The sequence below is a fragment of the Neopelma chrysocephalum genome, unplaced genomic scaffold (assembly GCF_003984885.1).
Source record: "Neopelma chrysocephalum unplaced genomic scaffold, ASM398488v2 Primary Assembly neopelma1_23, whole genome shotgun sequence".
Lineage (NCBI taxonomy): Eukaryota > Metazoa > Chordata > Aves > Passeriformes > Pipridae > Neopelma > Neopelma chrysocephalum.
Window position 1 is genome coordinate 31745557 of NW_020897691.1, and position 19803 is coordinate 31765359.

The 19803-nt window shown below is 39.6% G+C and overlaps 1 protein-coding gene across 3 annotated transcripts in view; it reads left to right on the plus strand.

Moving 5' to 3' along the window:
• The first annotated feature begins 7716 nt into the window (after positions 1–7716).
• GOPC (golgi associated PDZ and coiled-coil motif containing) overlaps positions 7717–19803 on the plus strand; it is a 30540-nt gene continuing 18453 nt past the window's right edge. For all 3 annotated transcript variants that reach the window (XM_027692559.1, XM_027692577.1, XM_027692566.1), the window contains exon 1: positions 7717–7986. In XM_027692559.1, coding sequence (XP_027548360.1) covers positions 7717–7986 — 270 coding nt within the window. The remainder of the gene's footprint in view (positions 7987–19803) is intronic.

Below are 19803 nucleotides of genomic sequence, written 5' to 3' on the forward strand. Positions count from 1 at the left end.
ACTATGGAGTGTTTAGAAATACCTAAGTTAAGGCAGCCTGTAAAACCTGCAGGTGGATCCCTTGTAATGTGCAGGACTTGTAATGTGCACAGACTGCACAAGGGAAGATACAGCCTTATCACAAAAGACATGGAGAAGCTGAGCTCCTGCAGTTGGCATGTTGCTTGCCTATGGAAAGGAAGAACTGCAGGAAAAGACCAGCTTAGGGCCTGCACAGGGCATGGGTAGGAGCTTGGTCCCTGAGGGATATCACAAGCAGAAGGAGTTTGGCAACTAGAAGCTGCTAAGTGATGGCGTATGCTCTAAAGAATCCTTGGCGTATTTAGCTGCCATATGCTATCAAGTGCCTGCCACTGAGTATGTGTGAATTTATAATTATTTTTTGGAGAAGGTTTTTAACTTGGATTTGGACCAGTTTTTCATAGGGACAACAAATGGCATTTGTCTCCAATCAAGCATTTCTCTCCAGAGTGGATCAGGATACTAAGGGAAACAATCATAACATTTTTTTAAAAAAACATGATGCTTCCCTTAATCATCTGTTGAAATAACCTGAAGTGCTTTATAGAAATGTTTCTTAGACAAAGAGCCTCAGAGGGTTACACTAAATCAAAAATGTCAACCTATGAATTTAGGCAAATTAATGAGACTTAATTAATATAAAGCTTAAAAATGTATCAGAAGTGATTTTGTGTTTTAATCCTACAGAGTTTCACAAAAACAACCAGAGACCTGTCTGAAAAAAAATTAAGTATTAATCTTCTTCTTACATCAAGAATTTTGCAGAAATATTTTTTATCCATTTTCATAGTATGTGGAGAAGGCACATCCAGGCAAGGTCATCTTCATACGCTGGAAACAGCTGCCAGATGAGTTAAAGCAGATTTTTTTTCCACACAGTAAGGTAGGTTTCCTTTTCTTCCTCCATGCTGGCTACACGAAGAGATGAAATTGATAACCCCTCAGGAATTTCTTGTGTTTCACTTGTCTGTGGCATGTTTGCATTCCAGAGGAACTAGCACTGTGAAACCTGCTGAAAGGAGTGAAACTTTGTTAAACAGAAATTCACATATTAAGGAGTTTTAGTCATTGCCAGTTTTATGATAGTGCCGAGGGATGCTAGCCCAGATCATGTGGGACGCATATGGAGCAGGCACTCCAAAAACAACAAATAAGCAGAGGTCAGTTTAAATAATTTCATACCCTAATGCCACTAATGATGCTGTAACTGGCCTTCAAAGTATTGTAGCTAATGGCATCCACTTGATGGAGGACTGTTTTTTATTAATTGAGCCACAGAGAGCTGTGCCCATGAAATCAGAGATTAGGATGTGATGACAGCTTTTAGGATGTGTGACAGCTTTCTAGTAATGACATTCCAGGTAAGTCTGAAAAAGGAATGAAGAGGGGGAAATAAAGAAGGCAGATCTGATGGCTGAGTCCATTCTCAGCCTAGAGTATAAACATACAGGTCTTTTGTATATGAGCAGTTATGTAAGATCTGTAGTGAACTTATGAGACCATGCCTTGTACAGTACCACCTAAAAGTAAAACGTCAGGGAAGGGTCATCCAATCAATAAGGGAACCATGAAACCAAGGGAACTTTTTCATAGTCCTGTAGGAAGTAAGTTAGTTCTGGCCCTTCCATTTCCTTTGGATATCTTTAGGCTTTAAGAGCAGCCTGCTAGTAACTGCGCATCCAACAAAACCAGAATGGAACTTAAACTGTAAAAATTATTTACTGTTCAAACTTCAAGACACAATTTCAATAAGACAAGGACTCTGAAACAGCAGTTTTCTAAATTATACACTGGGATCATGCAGAGAAAGAGGGTTTCTTTCTTGCATGCTATAAAAGCTGAACATTTTTTGTATGTGTTTTATTAATTTTTTAAAATAAAACAAAAGTTCAGAGTAAAAATAGTTAAGCATAAATGTATACATAGAAATAAGCACGAGAATAAGATCAGAATAGCACTGTGAAAAAGAAAAGCTGGCCTGAAGAAGTGACTTGTGGAAGTTGTGTTGTGTAAAAGAGAACAATATAGTGAAGGTTCAAAACAGTTGTCAGTAAACTGTTGCACCTATAGACTCACCTATGGACTGTAAAATGCAGCCAACTATGAACTCTCTAGGCCTGCAAGGCAGGAATCGCCTAAAATGTAAAAACTAAAAAGTCTGGAGTTTGTTAGCAGAAATGTTCTGTAATGACAACTGAAAACATATGCCCCTTTAGGTATCAATGCAGGTGGATGACTTCCTCCTCTCCTTCAGAAAGGAGTGTGCTTCAGAAATATACATTCTAATCATCTACTCTAACTCCTTTTTTAGAACTCGAAAATCTTGCTTTATCACCTCTATTTTCTCCAATACTTTGATCCTGCAAGATATTACTTTTTTTCACTCCGTTTCCCCTTTGGTGCCCCTGCTTGTGACTGCACAGCCACCTATGCAATCAAACCACTCAAGATGCTTCAGCATTAACCACACAGGAGATGGCCTTGACATGTGCAGGCACTGCAGCCCGGCACACACAGCTGGGCAGCTGCAATTACAGGGGTTTCCGGGGGAACTGACCCTCATGTGCAAACACATGTGTTTATATTGTAAATTCTTTGTGCAGGGGCTGGGTCTAACCAAAGGTTTATAGAGTATCTCACAGTCTAGGCATGGACACTGGATACAAAATCTACAACAGTGGAGATGTCAATCCAAGCAATTTATTTTTTCCTTTTGATTTGGGTATTACTTTGGGGCTTTTTTTGGTATGAAAATGTGTCCTCCTCATGCTTAAGGTCATTTACTCTTTAAGCTCTAAGTAATGTTTCAGATAATTAATTGGGTACTCCGGTAATCAGTCAAAGTATGCAGGTTTAAATTTATGAGGACTCTTTGTACTCAAATGTACTTAATAACAGTATAATGCAGATACCTCACATGCTCTAAACCCTGTGTAAAATAATTGAAATTATGTACATAAATTATACATAAAGAAATTATCTGGTGATTATCTTCACCAGAACTACATCATAAATAAGGTCAAAGAAACAAATCACAAAACTTTCAGTGAAGTCTTTTTGACATTAAAGGCATTCAGCAAATTTAAATTCTTCTTGACATATAACTTCTTCCAACTATTGTTAGAAATGTCCCCTGTAGAAATGATTCTTACTGCTAGACTGGTTGACTCAGACTACTGCTGTTCTTTAAATGTTCTTCAATTATTTTATTGATGTTATCAGGGTGTAGTATGCTACAGTTTACTCTAAATCGATTTAATTCTAATTGAAGGCCAAACTTACTAACATTTTTTAGGTTCTGTTCCATAATTACTGCACAGCTTGCTTACAGAACAGAGTTACAGTTGCTCTGGGGGCTTTTGGTAGACATTTCAAGGATAACTGGAATTTATCAGAATTTTCTAGAGGATCTCCAAGTATAGTTTTGAGATAATTCGGTAATTCCTGTGTTTACCCTTATATCAGGGACACTTGCTTTAAATTTCAACCCCTCTTTTACACAGTATTTCTGGTGAAAAATATAAATAGTAGCTAATGATAGCTACATTTACAAAGATTCAGTGTCAAAACTGCTGATTTCCTTAACAATATCTAGCATTCCTTCTCATTTATACATAGTCCAGCAAGTATTAGACTGATATTACACTGCAGGTAAGCTTCTAAAAGGATTCCATTTGAGAAGCTAATCTTTGAGTAGAGTAAGCAGAGACAAAACCTTGTTTGAGTGGTGAAATGTAAGGACATGCTACAGTGCTACTGATAAGGGATGAAAGAATTAAAATTAATGACCACAAAACTCTGATACCATTGTAGATAAAAACAATTTAAAATAGAGCTGGACCAACCTGTGAGCTAAAGGAAAAGGACGCTAAAAAACTGACAATAAGTGATTCTTTAAAAAGAAGCAGTCATACATAAATTACATTATGTCTAAGTTTTTAAAGGCAGTATTTGCTATAGATATGTTACATAGTAACTATGGGAAACTTCTTTCTCAAGATAAGTAGATACTGTTCAAATGGACCATAGAGGTATATTAGCAGAAAATGCTAATATTTGGCTAAGGGATAGCTTACTCTTTCATTAAATAAAAAAAGGCAAAAAATGTAACATGATTCTATAGTTACTTCTCCAGTGAGATATCTACCAGAATCAAAGCCAAAGTGAACATAAAAACTGATAGTTCTGAAACAATTAATTTTCTTGAGTGGCTGAACTAATTTAAACAATAAAATTAGTTTAGCTTTTGATACAGCAAAAAATTTGATTTTCTATGGGACGCTGTTGTGCAAAAAAAGACAGCTGTGAAGAACGAATGCTAGGACGAAGGTCAGGGAAATGCTCTGTTCAGCTGGGCTCACTCCAAAGTCATCATCATGGCTAGGCTTTGCGAACGAAGATTTGGGAAGGGCTCTACCCACGTTTGTTACAAGCACGCTGGTGGCTAAAAAGGCCAATATGAGACAGGCACGTCTGGTTGCAAAAGGCGCAGCAGAAAGACTCCTTAGGTGGTATATTCTGCAAGACACGATTCTTTCTGCATTGTCTTTTCTCCTCAAGAGTGATCCTGCGTGCTTTCTCAAAAGCATCAGCAGCGTTACAGATAGTGTGTCTCCAGGCCTCCTGATTGGAGGCCAGAGTAGATCAGTTATATTGATCAATACGGCCAAGGCTGAGATGCTGGGCGACTTTAGACACGTACACCCTTTGCTCAGCTGCTGTTCTGAATACACCAATTTACTGAGCCAGGTTTTCTTCTGTAGATATACGTAAAGGTGTTTGTAGCTTTTGTTTCCATCATGGATGGACTTAGCAGTAAGGGAACCCCGCCCAGTTTGTTGCTGCCTACCTTCAGTTGCAGTGCAGACAATTTGAATGGTGTGCTGGTTTTGCCTGGGGTAGTTCATTTTCTCCACAGTGATTACTGTGGGGATGTGGTTTGGATTTGTGCTGAACATAGGGCTGACAATATAGAGATGTTTTTATTATTGCTGAGCAGGGCTTACACAGAGTCAAGGCCTTTTCTGCTTTTTGTACTGCCACACTGGCAAGGGAAGTTGGGAATGCACAGGAAGTTGGGAGGAGACACAGCCAGGACAGCTGACCCCAGCTGACCAAGGGATATTCCATACCATATAACATCATGCTCAGTATGGAAAGTGAGGGGAAGAAGGAGGAAGGGGGAGGCGTTTGGAGTGATGGTGTTTGTCTTTCCAAGTAACTGTTACATATGATGGGGCCCTGCTCTCCTGGAGATGGCTGAACATCTGTCTGTCTGTGGGAAGCAATAAATTAATTAATTTCTTTTTTTGCTTTGTTTGTGTACACAGCTTTTGCTTTCCCTATTAAACTTCATTTCAACCCAGGGATTTTCTGGCTTTTACCCTTCTGACTCTCTCCACAGTCCCACTGGTGGGGAGAGAGCGAGAGGCTTTGTGGGGCTGGGTGCGGGCTGGGGTTAAACCATGACAAACGGTAAAGGGCAAGCGAGCAGCTTTGTAATAACACTCTGTAAGCTTCTTGTCAAGCCTACAACAGCAGGTCCCAAAGGAAATGAGATATCTACTGTTAGTGGTGAAGTTTGCTTTTATCCAGTTTTTCTGAAAGCACAGATTGATGGCAGTACAATTCTTTCCTGCTCTGACATCTCTCTTCACATTCCAGGTGACTGGTCTAACCACTGAGCTGTAAAGTGGTATCTTTCTGTCAATCTATGTTCCAATCAATTATTTATGCAAAGTGGAGCAAGGAAAGAAACTCCGCCCAGGATGCCCTGCAGCCCCAGGGCCAGGCATTTAGGGGTCCTGGTGACCTTACCGTTATTCTGGTATCCTCCACTGCTGACTGGAGGGTCCCTGTGCTCTCTCTGTTGCACTGGGAGAGTATTTTATGGGGCCATGTTGTCGGCAGGATTAGGGTCCTGATCTGGGTTAAAGTGATTTTTTTTTTCTTTTTTCTCTTTTGAGGTGGAGTTATGACTTCAATGCAATAAAACAAAGCTGCACATGTTCTCCACAAGACCTGCTAATAAAGCTCCAGCTGAAATCAACATCAGAGTTGCAGTATTGCAGTATTTCAAAGGGGACGAGCTGTAGACAAGGTGAACGTCTTGGAGAAAGCACCCATGTAGGGGTAGCTTGTTCCCTGAAATTTGTTTCATTTTCAGAACCAGGATGAGCTAAAAAAAAAAAGCAAGTACCTTTTATATGGGTATAACTGCATTCATTGGTGCTTCTGGAGATGCAAAGGTGACAGGGGCAGTCCATTTAGGTTAGATATCAGGAAGAAATTCTTTACTGTGAGGCTGGTGAGACTGGAACAGGTTGCCCAGAGAAGTTGTGGATTCCCCATGCCTCCCAGTGTTCAAGGACAGGTTGGACAAGGCCTTGAGCAACTTGGTCTAGTGAGAGGTGTCCCTGCACACAGCAGGGGCTGTTGGGACTAGATGATTTTTAAGGTCCCTTCCAACCCTTAACATTCTATGGTTCTATGATTTTGTGCAATACTTGTAAGTCTGCATCTTTTCTGAGCACAAGCAATTGATGTGTTGGTGCAAATCCTGCCATGTGGTTTGCACCTGCTCATCACGTCGGTGAATACAGTAATGAAGACTTCTCTTTCCTCTTCTTCTCTTTCCTCTCTTCCTCCTCCCTTACATATACAAATAACCATATACACATAAGAATGATCCAGCTTTCCAATTCAGTTTGGCTCTATTTTGAATTCTCTTGTCTGGGAAATGGATAAGTCATAGATAGATTTTATATCTATTAGCTCAAATAAAACCCTGGTCCGTACTGCAGAATTTTTGCAATGGTAGCTCAGAAAACAAAAAAGCTTTTCCCAAAAATGCTGTCATTATTTTATCTAATGATGTCATCTCTGTTTGCCCCTCAACCCTCGCAACTGGTTTCCCTTTCAGTAGTGAGGGTTTGTTTGCTGTCAATATGGTCTGTTAGTCACCATCTGAAGTTTTCTCTGTTTCTGTGTGTTCTCTCTGATGCTTTAGATCTGAAGAGGTTGTGGTATTGCTGTATCCTAGTGTCTCATTCAAGCAGTGATGGGTATGAGCAGTGGTAACTTGCGGTTTTAGCTGCCATCTGTCTGCTTCCTGTTGTGCACTTCTATACACAAATACCTCTGCACTTGTTCTTCTTTTTATGTTACATTTATTCATCATTTCCTTCACGTATATACGTTGTAAGTTGTTCGGGGCAAGGTCCACATTCTTGTTCTTCACTATGTACAAACTTAGCATAGGTCTTATATGGACCTATAATATGTCAATACAAAAGTGGCTATAATTACAATTACACTCCCGCTGCCTGCGGGGACGGGTGCGGACGCTCCTGGGGACCGGGCCAGGGACATGGGGACACAGGGACAGGAGGACAGGGGACAGAAGGACACCGGTCGCTCCCGCCCCGGCCACTCCGCCCCTCCCGCCCCCGCTGGGTGGGACCGCAGCGCCCCCTGCCGGCGCGGCTCGGGCGCGATCAGGGGCTCGGCGCTCGGCAGGTGCTGCCTGCCACACCGCCAGGCGGCCGCCGCGCACGCGCGTGCCCGCGCTCCCTGCGTGGCTGCTCCGGGAGCGGCACCGGGAGCGGGACCGGGAGCGGCGGGTCCTGCGGGGCGGGAGCGGCTGCGGCGGGGCAGTACCGTGCGAGGGCAAGGGGTGGCAGCGGCAGCGGTGGAATGTCGGCGGCGGGCGGTGGTCCCTGCGGTCCGGGCGCGGCCGGGCCGGCCCCGGGCGGCGGCGGCGTGTCCATGTTCCGCTGGCTGGAGGTACTGGAGAAGGAGTTCGACAAGGCGTTCGTGGACGTGGACCTGCTGCTGGGCGAGATCGACCCCGACCAGGCCGACATCACGTACGAGGGGCGGCAGAAGATGACGAGCCTGAGCTCGTGTTTCGCGCAGCTCTGCCACAAGGCTCAGACCGTGTCCCAGATCAACCACAAGCTGGAGGTGAGCGGGATGCGGGGCCGGGGCGCATCCGCGGGGGTGCCCGCGGAGGGGACCGAGCCGTGCCCCAGGGCAGCGAGAGTCCCGCCGGGTTTCTTCCTGCCCCTTCCCTGCGAGCGACTGGGGAGGGTGGACCAGGCCCCGCGCTTTAGGATTCGGGCCTGGCCGTGACGATCCTCCCTGTGGGTTTGGTTGTTCCAGCGCGGGCATGGAGCAGTGCGTGCCAAAGGAGTTCTCTTGGATGTGGAAAACAGGAGTCTTGAGCAACAGATGCTGCTAACTCGTCTTCTGTTGGCATTGAGTCCCTGGTGAGCCGGGATGAGAGGACACAGTCTCAAGCTGTGCCAGGCGAGGTTTGGATTGGACATTAGGAAGAATTTCTTCGCGGGAAGGGCTGATTAGACATTGGAATGGGCTGCCCGGGGAGGTAGTGGAGTCACCATCTCTGGGGATGTTTAAGGAAAGATTGGACGTGGCACTTTATTGCCATGGTCTAGTTGACAGAGTGGTGTTCGGTCATAGCTTGGACTCAGTCTCAGAGTTCTTTTCCAACCTAGTTGATTCTGTGAATTTGGAAAGCCTTTTTTAAAAAAGGGACAAAGACAAGATCGAGGTGGTTAAAGCTTAGTCTTAGTAGTCAAACTGAGGACATTGTTCCTCCTTACAAGTAAAGAAAACATAAAAATGGATTGGGGATGGACTTTGACAGGTGCTCTTGTCCCTTCACACTACAAAGCAGATCAAACAACTCTCTGCCAAGCTTAGTGACTGAAGATAATAGCAGAGGTCATGCATTCTGTCAGAAGAATAGTAACTGTCCTTCCTGTTGCAAAGTTTTCTTCATGCCTGATCCAGAGATTCAGTCAGGGTGGGAAGAAAGAAGCACCAGACGGAGCCAAGCTGTCTGGTGCTGATGCTGCTGAGAGGCAGGGTCCTTTGGCTTGTGCAAGAACTGGAGTGCTCTGGAAGGAGATTCTTGAAAACTTTGTGGTCATTTTATGTCTGTCCAACCTAAGCATCTTTGGTTTAGTAAGTGTTGTCATTTGTGTCGTCCTTAACAGGCAGGAATATGAACTGCCTGCTCGTCTTTCAGTAAGGTATTAGAAGGCTGTTGATGTTTCTTCCTCAGTTACCTTTTCCCCGGGCTAAAGCCCTCTAGTTTCTTCAGTGTCTGTCCGAGGCCATACTTTTTAGAGCTTTATTGCTTGTTCTACTGGCTTGTAAGTATATAGGAGTAAGGGGGGAGATTCTGAGAAACCATGAAGATACGTGCTTTGTAAGAGCTTAAATAGACAGAATTCCATTCTTTCAGTTTTTTGTGTCACACTTATTATAATAAAGGAATTCCAGAGTCTTCAAGCAGTCTTCTGAAGGTATGCCTTTCAGTAGGAAGTAAAGTAAGTAGATTGGCTTTGATTTTGCTCAGGTTTCTTCCTGGTGTGAAGACATTGTAATGTAAAAGAGGCTTAGAATATTTCAGAGTAGAACAAAGAATTGGTTAAACTAGGATTTTTTTTAATCACATTCTTTATTTCACCAGAATGCTTACTGTGATGATGTTTATGTTCTTCTTTGTGTTTATGTTGCATATATATACACTATCAACCTATACTGTAGACTTAATTGTATAAGTGTAGTAAAATAAGATTTGTGAGTAGATAATCAGTGTTTATTGCATATTATGCAGGGATGGTGGGTTTTGTGTACAGACCTGTAAACCAGGTGAGTTTTCAGGATATTTTAAGAGAATGGATTGGTGCTTGGTAAATATTTCTTTGAAAGGTTGTTTCAAGCTTAAATGTTTTTAAAAGAATTTATGTAACTCATATCCCGAAAGATTTTCTATCTTTAAGAAATTATCAGGGGCACCTAAGGAACTGAAGATCTGTACCTAAATCACATATGAGTTGAAGAGCAAAGGAGCACTGTTGTTAATAATTAGCATAATTATTGTGTATATCTATGTCTTTGAGGTAATTGTTTGATAAAAATGATACTGATAATCTAGAGTGAGTGCTTTTGAAGTGAATAAAAAGTCTTTTATTTTGTGGAGTATTTTTATTACTAGAAGTGATATTAGGCCTTATACATATGAAGGAGATTTTTTCTTTCAAGTAGACCTTTGGAAGATTTTAGCATTGCCTTGAAGGTTGTTAATTTTAGGACTTCATGTTTATTGAAGTCATAAACTTGAAATGAAAGCTGCCATTTAAAATCTCCAAAACATGGAGCTACTCTGTTTAAAGTGAGTGTCTTGTCTTTTCATGTGCACAGATGTCTAGTGGAAAGCCACAGTGTCCAACATGAAGGGTACAATGTCGTATTCTGAAAGAAATCACTAACATTAATACTGAAGCTTAGGATGTGATCAGTGGTTTTACTCTTTTTTTATAATGCAAGTTGCTGTATTTAATGTAAGTTTTAAGATTGTCATCATTTCTTAATAACCCACAACTGTAGTTTTATACTGCTTGTACTTTTTATACAAAGCTTTCATCACATTCATAAAAATGTCATCAGTAAGAGTTTACTTAGGTACAAACACTTATTCAAGCCAATAAGATCCATCTTCAGAAATATGCCTCTGTTTGAATTAAAATAATACTTTGACTGAAGCTTAGTTTGATTAAACTTACTTTTGCAACTGCATTTGCCTGATCTTGTCTTACGGAATGACTGATACTATTTCATAAAGAAAAATAACAAAAAATTATGAATATTGTTCTGTTGTTTGTGGATTCCATTTCCTTGACCAAAATTGTTGGGTCTTATTATAATATTACAGGCAAGAATAAAGAAATGCAGTTCAGGCTTTAATTTATCCACTTTATCAGCTTAATATGCATTCTCTGGTTCGTACAATTGGTTTTAAGAGGCACAGCTTAGTTTAGTGGATGGAAGCTCCTGCTGTAGGACTTTTCAAAATTTTTTGCCATCTTGATGTACACCTACTGCTAGAGAGTTGAATCCAGGTAAAATACTGTATGAGGGATGTTCCTGAATAGTGAAAGAGGTGTTCCGGGAAGATGGTAGTTTCCAAAGAGGCAGCCATATGTTGGCAATTCAGGGGTAAGTTATTTTTATCAGGAGCCTGAAGATATGGCAGATGCACAGGGGATGTATGCAAATAAATTTACTGGTGTATTAGGTTGATGAAAGTTCATAAATGTACTACTGTGCTAATAACATTTGCAGTCTTAAATTAGACTAATGGTATGACAGGGAAGGAGGACTTGTTTTCATGATTTTCCTCCTGGTCACAGTAGGACAAAGTTGAATTAAGTAGCTTATCATAGAAGCCACTGTCTTTTCTGAGATCAGCTTCACTTCACTATGAAAAAATAGCAAAGTGTATCTTGATGGAAGACAGTAAGGGCCTCAGGCTTTTAGAACAAAAGGAGATGACAGCCATTTTAAAGGAGATTTTTTTGTGGTGCTCTGTCTCTTGGAAAGCTGTATAAATCAGCAGATGCAGGCTGGGAGTCAGTGTGTGAGATTTCAGTAGATATTTAATTGAGAAGCAGTTAATAGGCTTTTGTTTTTCCTGTTTGACTGTGACTTGACTATGGCGTTGTCTCAATGTCCATTTCAGAAAGTTCCGTGTAATGCAGTACTGTAGAAATAAAGTTAGTAGGTCAATGTGCCAGTGAAGAATGAGCTTGACTTTAAGTCTGGCACTTTGCCAATCCGATTCTGCAATTTTAAATGAACAAGCTAGAAAGGAATGTCTGATGGAGCACACCCTGTATCTTGGCAGTTGTGTTAAGACAATATACATGCTGAAGTTAAAGAAAATATATATGTCTAAGAAGTTAATTGCCTGTGTAGTTTTATGTCTGTGATTAACTTGGAATCAGCAGGTTTAGAGGAACATGTTTCTATAAGCTGAATTCTTCTGTAAATAACTCCTTGCTGTTTCAGCTAAAGCATATGTAGAATAATGTAGGTAATATATATGTATATATATATATAAAAATTATATATAAACACTCCCAATGGCAAACTGAAAAAGCTAAAGGTAGGTGGCTTTGTGTGCATGATGACTTTTCATACAGTGTGTGAGTCTGTCTTACGGGCACACTGCAGAGTTGTAGTCCTGCTTTGTTGTTTGGTAGTACTTCTTAAACCAAGGTAGGACCTTTCACCTTCTTAGGAAGGTCTGTTTGGATTTTTTTCACCCTCTCCCCTTTATCTTGCACTGAGAAATGCACTTGTTGAAGACCAAGATATTTCTTTGCCCCATATGAAATATATATATAAAATTGGGAGCATAGTTGCAAGAGCTTGTTCAATTTTTTTCACATTTCATTAATATTTCCAGTATTTAGGGAGGTGTTATTTTATTAATTGTACTTTTGACTCTTAGTACTTTTTCTCTTCTGGATAGAAATCTGTTGGTACTAGACTGAGTGTGGTTTTTTTAAAAAACATTTGAATGAGATTTGATCCAGCTTATTTTATATCCTAAAATGTGAGCAGTTTTCACATATTTGGAAAGTGGAAATACGGATTTATATGCATTTTTCAGTTGGCTTATATGCTAAATTGTCATTAGTTTGATACATATAACTTTTATCAGAATAATTAAGTCCTTTTAAAGAGGTCACCTCTACTTAATTCATATTTTCCTGTATCAGAAGCCCTGGAATTCTATGCAAGTTGAACTAGCTTATTTCATTTTCAGTCTGGATATAGAAAGGGTTTTCCTTTTCTCTGTCTCATTTGTTGGGAGTTGCCAAAGAGAAATTGAGAGGGAACCAGCATTGTAGTTTATATTTCATAATTTTATTTCCTGAATTACATTGCATAGCTAGTATGGCTTTCAAAATAATGGCAATAATAAAACCACCAATATGACTTCTAAGAACAGATTTGTGTCTTCTTAATAAACAATCAGAAGCATGGGCAACCTGACAAAAAAAGTCTTTGTGAGGCAGTCAGAAATTTGTCACTGGCAGTGAAGTGTACAAGTAGTGACAAAAATTAAAATAATTTGTGCTTCTGTAAGAAGGTGTAAACAGAATGAAACAGTCAAATACAAAGTAAAACAGTAGCAAGAAACACTACCTAAAGCAAAGTGAAAATAGTAAGAGGTTGCTGCAGTAACAGGTATTTTAATGGTAGAGCTGAAAAAGGTCGGTGACTGGTATATAAATGTTGGTTGATGTATCCATTCTTGTAAATGGAAACCAAATTCTTAAGATGCTTTACATGTAGTATTATGATTATCTTTTAATTGTTGGGAGGAAAAGTGTGCAAACAGTTATGTGTCCAGAACTAATCTTCAGCAGAGAAGATAAAAAAGGAGGAATGTTGTTTTGCATCCTTTTAATTTGCTGACCGGTCTTTTGAATGTTTTGTCAGGACTAGAATAGAATCTAAGAAACAGAGAGGTTAATTTGTCTCATGTGCTTTGTAATCTGTATGAGACATAATAAAAGTGGATTAAATTTATTTACAGTTCATTTGCATCTTCAATATCACACAGTGCATTTTTACCAAGACTACTTACATAGCTACGCTACTGTAACTGTAGTGTTTATTTAGGGAATCAGTAGTCATCAATTTTGTCATTCATATTCTTATTAGCCACACGATAAACACCATTTTATTAAATTTAAATCTAAAAATTTAAGTCGTGTCCTTTTTGGGGTCATAATAAAAATGAAATAAAAACTTTTAATATAATTTTAAAATTTGTCAGTACAGTCTTTTCAAATAATTTCTTGAAACACTGGCATCATTGACAAGTGGTAAGCATTATGTTAAAACTGGGGGGGATTTATCATCAAAAATTATGGTTCCTAAGTGAATCATCTATTCAGAAACATTTTGGACAGTGCTGTCACATGGTTTAGTTTTGCAAGGAGCACAGTGAGATTTTTAGGGCTCTGATCTGTTTCATGGTTTCTTATTCAAAACAGTCCATTAAACTTAATAGGGATGTGTGAGAAATTGCAGCAAATGTTGCTTAGCAGACAGGAAGAACCAAATAGTCAAGACTGAGGAAGGGTAGAGTGTTCTTGTCTTTTGGAGAGCTGTAGACAAACTGGTGAAGTGATGCTGGTGAGATAATGGAGATAGTCCTTTCTTGTAGCAATTAGAGAAACATAATCATTAAGAGCTTCAGCTACTTCCCATCAGGGGGCTGATGCAAAGTTGGGGTTCCCCCTGAAAACTTGGTAGTATGTGGGTTGTGTGGTTCACAACTGTGCACGACAGGCTCTGTTGGTGTTGAACCAACGCCACTTGGGTGTCTGTGAGTGTGTTTAGGCTTCAGGCTGTAAGAGCTGCAGCTGTCACGTCCTGAAAAATTGTTTTCTGTCCTGCATTTGTCTAATGTTATGGGAACACTTAGGAATAATGATTTTGTTGTTTGTAAAGCATAATTAGGGAATTTTTAATCTGCTTTTGCCTTTAAATGACATTTCTGTCTTTAAAAAAAATGCCCCCAGAATGAAATGTTAAGCAAATATGCTAGTGTCATATCTTGATATTTATATTGCTTTTTTGTGCATATATGGGGGCGGAAGCAACAGAGTAATTACAGCATTGTAGTATGCTCTGTTGTGTTTCATGATCCCAGATCCTGCAGCCTCTATATCAGAAAGTTATTAGTCCTGATCAGGAGTCAATGTTGAAATGTATAAACATGTATGTTGGTAAACTTTTTGGAGTCAAGTGTAGATTACATGAGGACATTCTTCTGAAGAAGTAAATTGGTGGTTACCTCATATACTTGATTTGTCTGTGAATTTTGGTTTGATCCCTTGGCAAGATTGATAGGGATCTGTCCTGTAAAATTAGCTATTAAAAATATGTATATATAGTGGAGGTGTTTTATTAGTAACAGAATCAAGGGAGCTTGGAAGTCTTGTGCCCTGCTGATTTGTGGGGAGTGATTTGTCCTAATGGAAGTGTTGAGCACTTTCTCAAGTCACTAAAACCTTCTGATTCAGGCACTCCCCATTCTCTCCCATGATATGCGAGTTTCCACATCACAGCATCCTTTGCCTTTTCATCTACCTATGTTTTTTGGTTAGCTGGCTGGACACAGACAGCAGCTCAGTCTCCAGATCAGAACTGCACTTGTGCTGCCCAGACGCCGGGCTGTTGCCTCCTGTCTCTGGGTAGATTAAACAAATTAGCTGAAGATCTGACTTGGCCCACTTTTCCTTCTGTGAGGGCACTAATCCCTCACTCTTTACTACTAGCAGCTGTTTTGTGCAAAACTTGTATGTTGCAGGAACTTTAATCATACACACCTTTACCCCTTTAACAGCTTTATTTGAATCTTGAAAATTAATTCAGTTCAAGAGGGAAGGAAGGCAAAATAGGGAGAAATGTAGACATAGAAATAAAATGATGGCACTAGACTGTCTTGTTTAGGTAAATAAGAAATTCTGAAATTTAGTGCTGGCATTGAGAGATTATATGGTGGGAAAAATAATCTTTCACTTTAGAAAGACAGTTTTCAGACCTGTATGAGTTTAGAAGGCTTATTATGAGAATGAATTAGGTGGACCCTAAAGGCCTGAAATTAAACAAAAACTTTAAAGGCATTTGATGAGTGTTTGACTTATGACTTTTAGTTACTGGAGGCTGGTAATATGATGGATAATTTTGTATGTGTCTAGCTTTTCTTTGCTGAAAAATATGAGTTTTCTAATGCATGGATTATGCTTAGTATTTTTTTGAGCTAGAAATTCATATACCAAAAAATGCATTCATTACACTTTGAGGGATTTCAGGTCTTTCTCTCATTTTTAGTTGGTGTGGTGAATAATGCCACTGTGTTGCCATTCGGGCCTATGACGCACCTTTCCAATTCAGTTTGGCTGTATTTTGAGTTCTCTTGTCTGGGAAATGGATAAGTCATAGGTAGATTTTGTATCTATTAGCTCAAATAAAACTATTGTCCATACCGCAGAAATTATTGCAGTGATAGCTCAGAAAATGAAAAAGCTTTCTCCAGTAACACTGTCATTATTTTATCTAATGATGCCATCTCTCAGTTTGCCTCTCACCCCTTGCAGCTGGTTTCCCTTTCAGTAGTGAGGGTTTGTTTCCTGTCAATATGATCTATTAGTCACCATCATCCCACTGTCTTAAGTTTACTCTGTTTCTGTGCTCCCTCTGATGCTTTAGATCTGAAGAGGTTGTGATATTGCTGTATCTTAGTGCCTTGTTCAAGCAGTGATGGGTATGAGCAGTGGTAAGTTGTGGTTTTAGCTGCCATCTGTCTGCTTCCTGTTGTGCACTTCTACACACAGATACCTCCGCATTTGTGCTTCTCTTTATATTACATTTATTCTTCATTTCCTTCACGTATTTACATTGTAAGCTGTTCAGGACAAGGTCACATTTTTAATCTTTTCAATGTATAAACTTATTATATGATCTTTGAGTGTGTCTCTGAGATCTTACAGAAATAAATAATTTTGGTTAGTTATTCTAATGCTCACTTTTCTATGAAAAATATACAGGTGACTAAATGAGTATTTTTTCTGAGACTTCAGACCATGATATGAAAAAATTATATGGTATGGTATAAACTAATGGGAAATACAAAATACCTGGTAAATGACAAAGTATGCCCCAAAACTGAGTAAATATTTAGTTAGCCTTTCAAAACTCTTTTTCTGGTATCATCTGTATGTTAGATTGTTTGGAAGATAAATATTGAGTTGTAGTATTTGGTGAATTTGACTAAGATCTTCAGTTTATTCAAATATAGACTTTTATGTGGAATTTAGAAATAGCTTGTGCAATAATTTGAAGCAGTAGATCTTTCTGAAATACCCTGTGTTTACCAGTACTTAGTGGAGGAGAAGAAAAACCAGGCTTTTCTCCCTGTACCACAGACAGATCAGATCACTCTAAAAGGTTGGTTTGTTGTTTTTTTTTTTATTCCAAACAGTGAGGAGAAAAAAGGTAAGAAACCAAGAAGCATGTCTGGTTTACTTGACAGTGTATGGGCTAGGGACAATAAGTACAAAGAATTAACAGTAACGTGTTTAATAGTTATTGATAAATTGGAGAACAAGCTTGGATGAGGTACTTAGGAATAAGTGATGTCAGTAATGCTGTTCTTTTTTTGCTTAATGTTTTCCATGCTGACTCATTTAAGTAACTTCTCTGAGTTCTCAGTTAGCAGGCAGTGCTTAACTGAAGCATTTTTCAGAGCACTTCAGGAAAAGTTGTCCATGACAAGCGAGGTGGGGAAAGTGGAGAACTGAAACAAGAGCCTGACTTCCTTTAATAACTAAGAAACTTCCTTATTTTCTAGTTGACTTCAGTAAGTTTTGACTTCTGTTGTAAGGTCCAGACCAGCACTTCCTATTGCTGTTGGCACCGAATTCCAGTTACAGATCTTGGTCAGAGAAAAGTATCCATGACTTTGGTGAGTCAGAGACAAATGAGCATATCTCAAAAGGCATTGACTTTGCCAACATATGTCAGAATAAAAGGAAAAAAAGAGCTGTGCAAACTCTGTCTCTCATGTCCTGTGTCCTTGATTCATCTAGGTCTAGGTGTGGGTTTTCATGATTAAATCCTACTTCCATGAACCGCAGTCCTGTTTTGCTGTTAGGTGTGTGTTGGCTGGGGCATAGACACAAATGAGTTAGCAGAGAGAAACTAAGGTGTAACCTTGCAGTATGGTACTTGATAATGAGTGATAAGTGCTAATCTGCACAGTTGGATACTGCCCAGAAGAGTTCTTTTTTTGGCTGAATCAGCAAGTTAAAAGGATGTTATGAAAGTAAACACATTACCTTCTCTTCACCCTCTGCCCCTTATTATTCCCCAATGAAAGTTTCTGTTCTCTACTTGTTTTTTGATGGCTTTTCCTGAACTCTCTTGACCCTGAAGCTCAATGGTCTCCTGTGGTTGGGTGTTTTTTACTTTTGCCCACAGCTGACTTCTCTGCAAATTCTAGAGCAGTTGCAGGTGACTATCAATATACGTGACATTTCTCTTTGACAGTCTTGTTGAAGAATACATCCAAAAAAGCTGCCAGTGAAGGATTAGTACAGTTGCTTGTGCAACATTAATTTATCCTTATGTTTATACAAATTGAAATATTAAAATTGTGTTATTTGGCACCATCTTTTTCTGTTGAACCCTTGCCTCCTGCAGTGAATGATGCTCTAGAAAGGAATGGCCTTACTGATAGTTCGTTTGTGCTCGTCATTTCCTCTGCTGTGTCTGGTTTTTACTGAGTAGCTTCCAAAATTGAATAGAGAGCTGTTGAATTTCCAGCAGTCTTTCCATATGTTTCCTTTATAACAAATTGAGGGAATTTGGGTAAAAAGTAGTGCTAGTAAGAGTAAAATAAAGGAAAATTAAATGAGCTGGCCAGGCAGAGAACCACAAGACTTCTGTGAAATATCGTAAAGATTTGTCAGCCTTCATAGAAGTGATCACAGGATTTGAAACCAGCTTTGCTGTGTTTGCATTTTGGAATGTCTCTTGTGTCTGCATCTGTACCTGAGGATAGATTTGTGACTTTTCATAATGTGTAAACAGATTATTTCCTTGATGTATACTCATACTATTTCTCATTTTGCTCTCTTTATTTTCTTCTCTTTATTTATTAAGGCTTTCCAGTACCTGAAGGAAGCCTACAAGAAAGATGGAAAGAGACTTTACAAGAGCATGTAGTAACAGGACAGGGGTGAATGGTTTCAAACTGAGAGAGAGTAGGTTTAGATTAGATATTAGGAAGAATTTCTTTCCTGTGAGGGTGGTGGGACACTGGAACAGGTGTTACCCAGAGAAGTTGTAGATGCCCCATCCCTTAAAGTGTTTAAGGCCAGGTTGGATGGAGCTCTGAGCAGCCTGGTCTAGTGCAAGGTGTCCCTGTCCATGGCAAGCTGGTTGGAACTAGATGATCTGTACGATCCCTTTCAACCCAGGCCATTTTATGATAAAAACAGCAGGACATGAATTTAAACCATAGGTCATATGCAGAGTACAATTTTTGTTTTTTATTATGAGTTTGACAGTCTTTTTGTGATACTTTTGGAGCATCATTCATGCCACAAAACTGGTAGCTGTCATTCTTGGTTCTTTGTAATTTGCACAGGGAAATAAATTTATTTCTTTTTTCCCCCACCAGAACTCTATTTTGTCTGCCATTCTCTACTAAGTGAGGCTGGACAATATTAAACTGCTCTAATTTATCTGTTCTGCCACTTTGCCCTTCTACGGGCATTTTGAATTAGAACGGATGAGAGAGTGTGTTTACATGTATAAAAAAAGCAATAAAAGTCAGGATGTGAGCTGTGAGTACCTGTTAGAAAGGAGGAAGACATTAGTGCTCTTTGGTTTTTTTTTTTAAGTAGAAGTAATATGTACCTTATGTAATAATAACAAAATACTCTTATTCAGAAATTGTCACTGGGACAAACTGTGCCTTCATTATTAAAGTCTTTGTTGTCTGCTCTGTACCATATCATCAACTTTTATGCCAGCGATATTTTCTTTTGCTACGTTAGTTCAGATGTGTGTCTGCTTTTGTTGGAGGGTAGATAATCCACAGCAGAGAGACTGTAACCATGGCTGGTCACTGGGGAAAACAGTGCAGTTTTGTAAGTAACCCGTTTCTCTGAAACTATTTGGCTGTGTAATATTTAAAGTATCATCTTTCTGTAGAAGGCAATTTCTGCTTCGAAGTTCTGCAAGGGTTTACGAATTTTTCAAGTTTTTTTGTCATTCTGGCAGTTGGAAGGTGGAAATGCATGCAGCTCCATTCCTTGGCAAAAAGTAAATGCTAGCCTGGTCTGTTGAGGCTCCACCTAAACGTGGGAAGGGAGA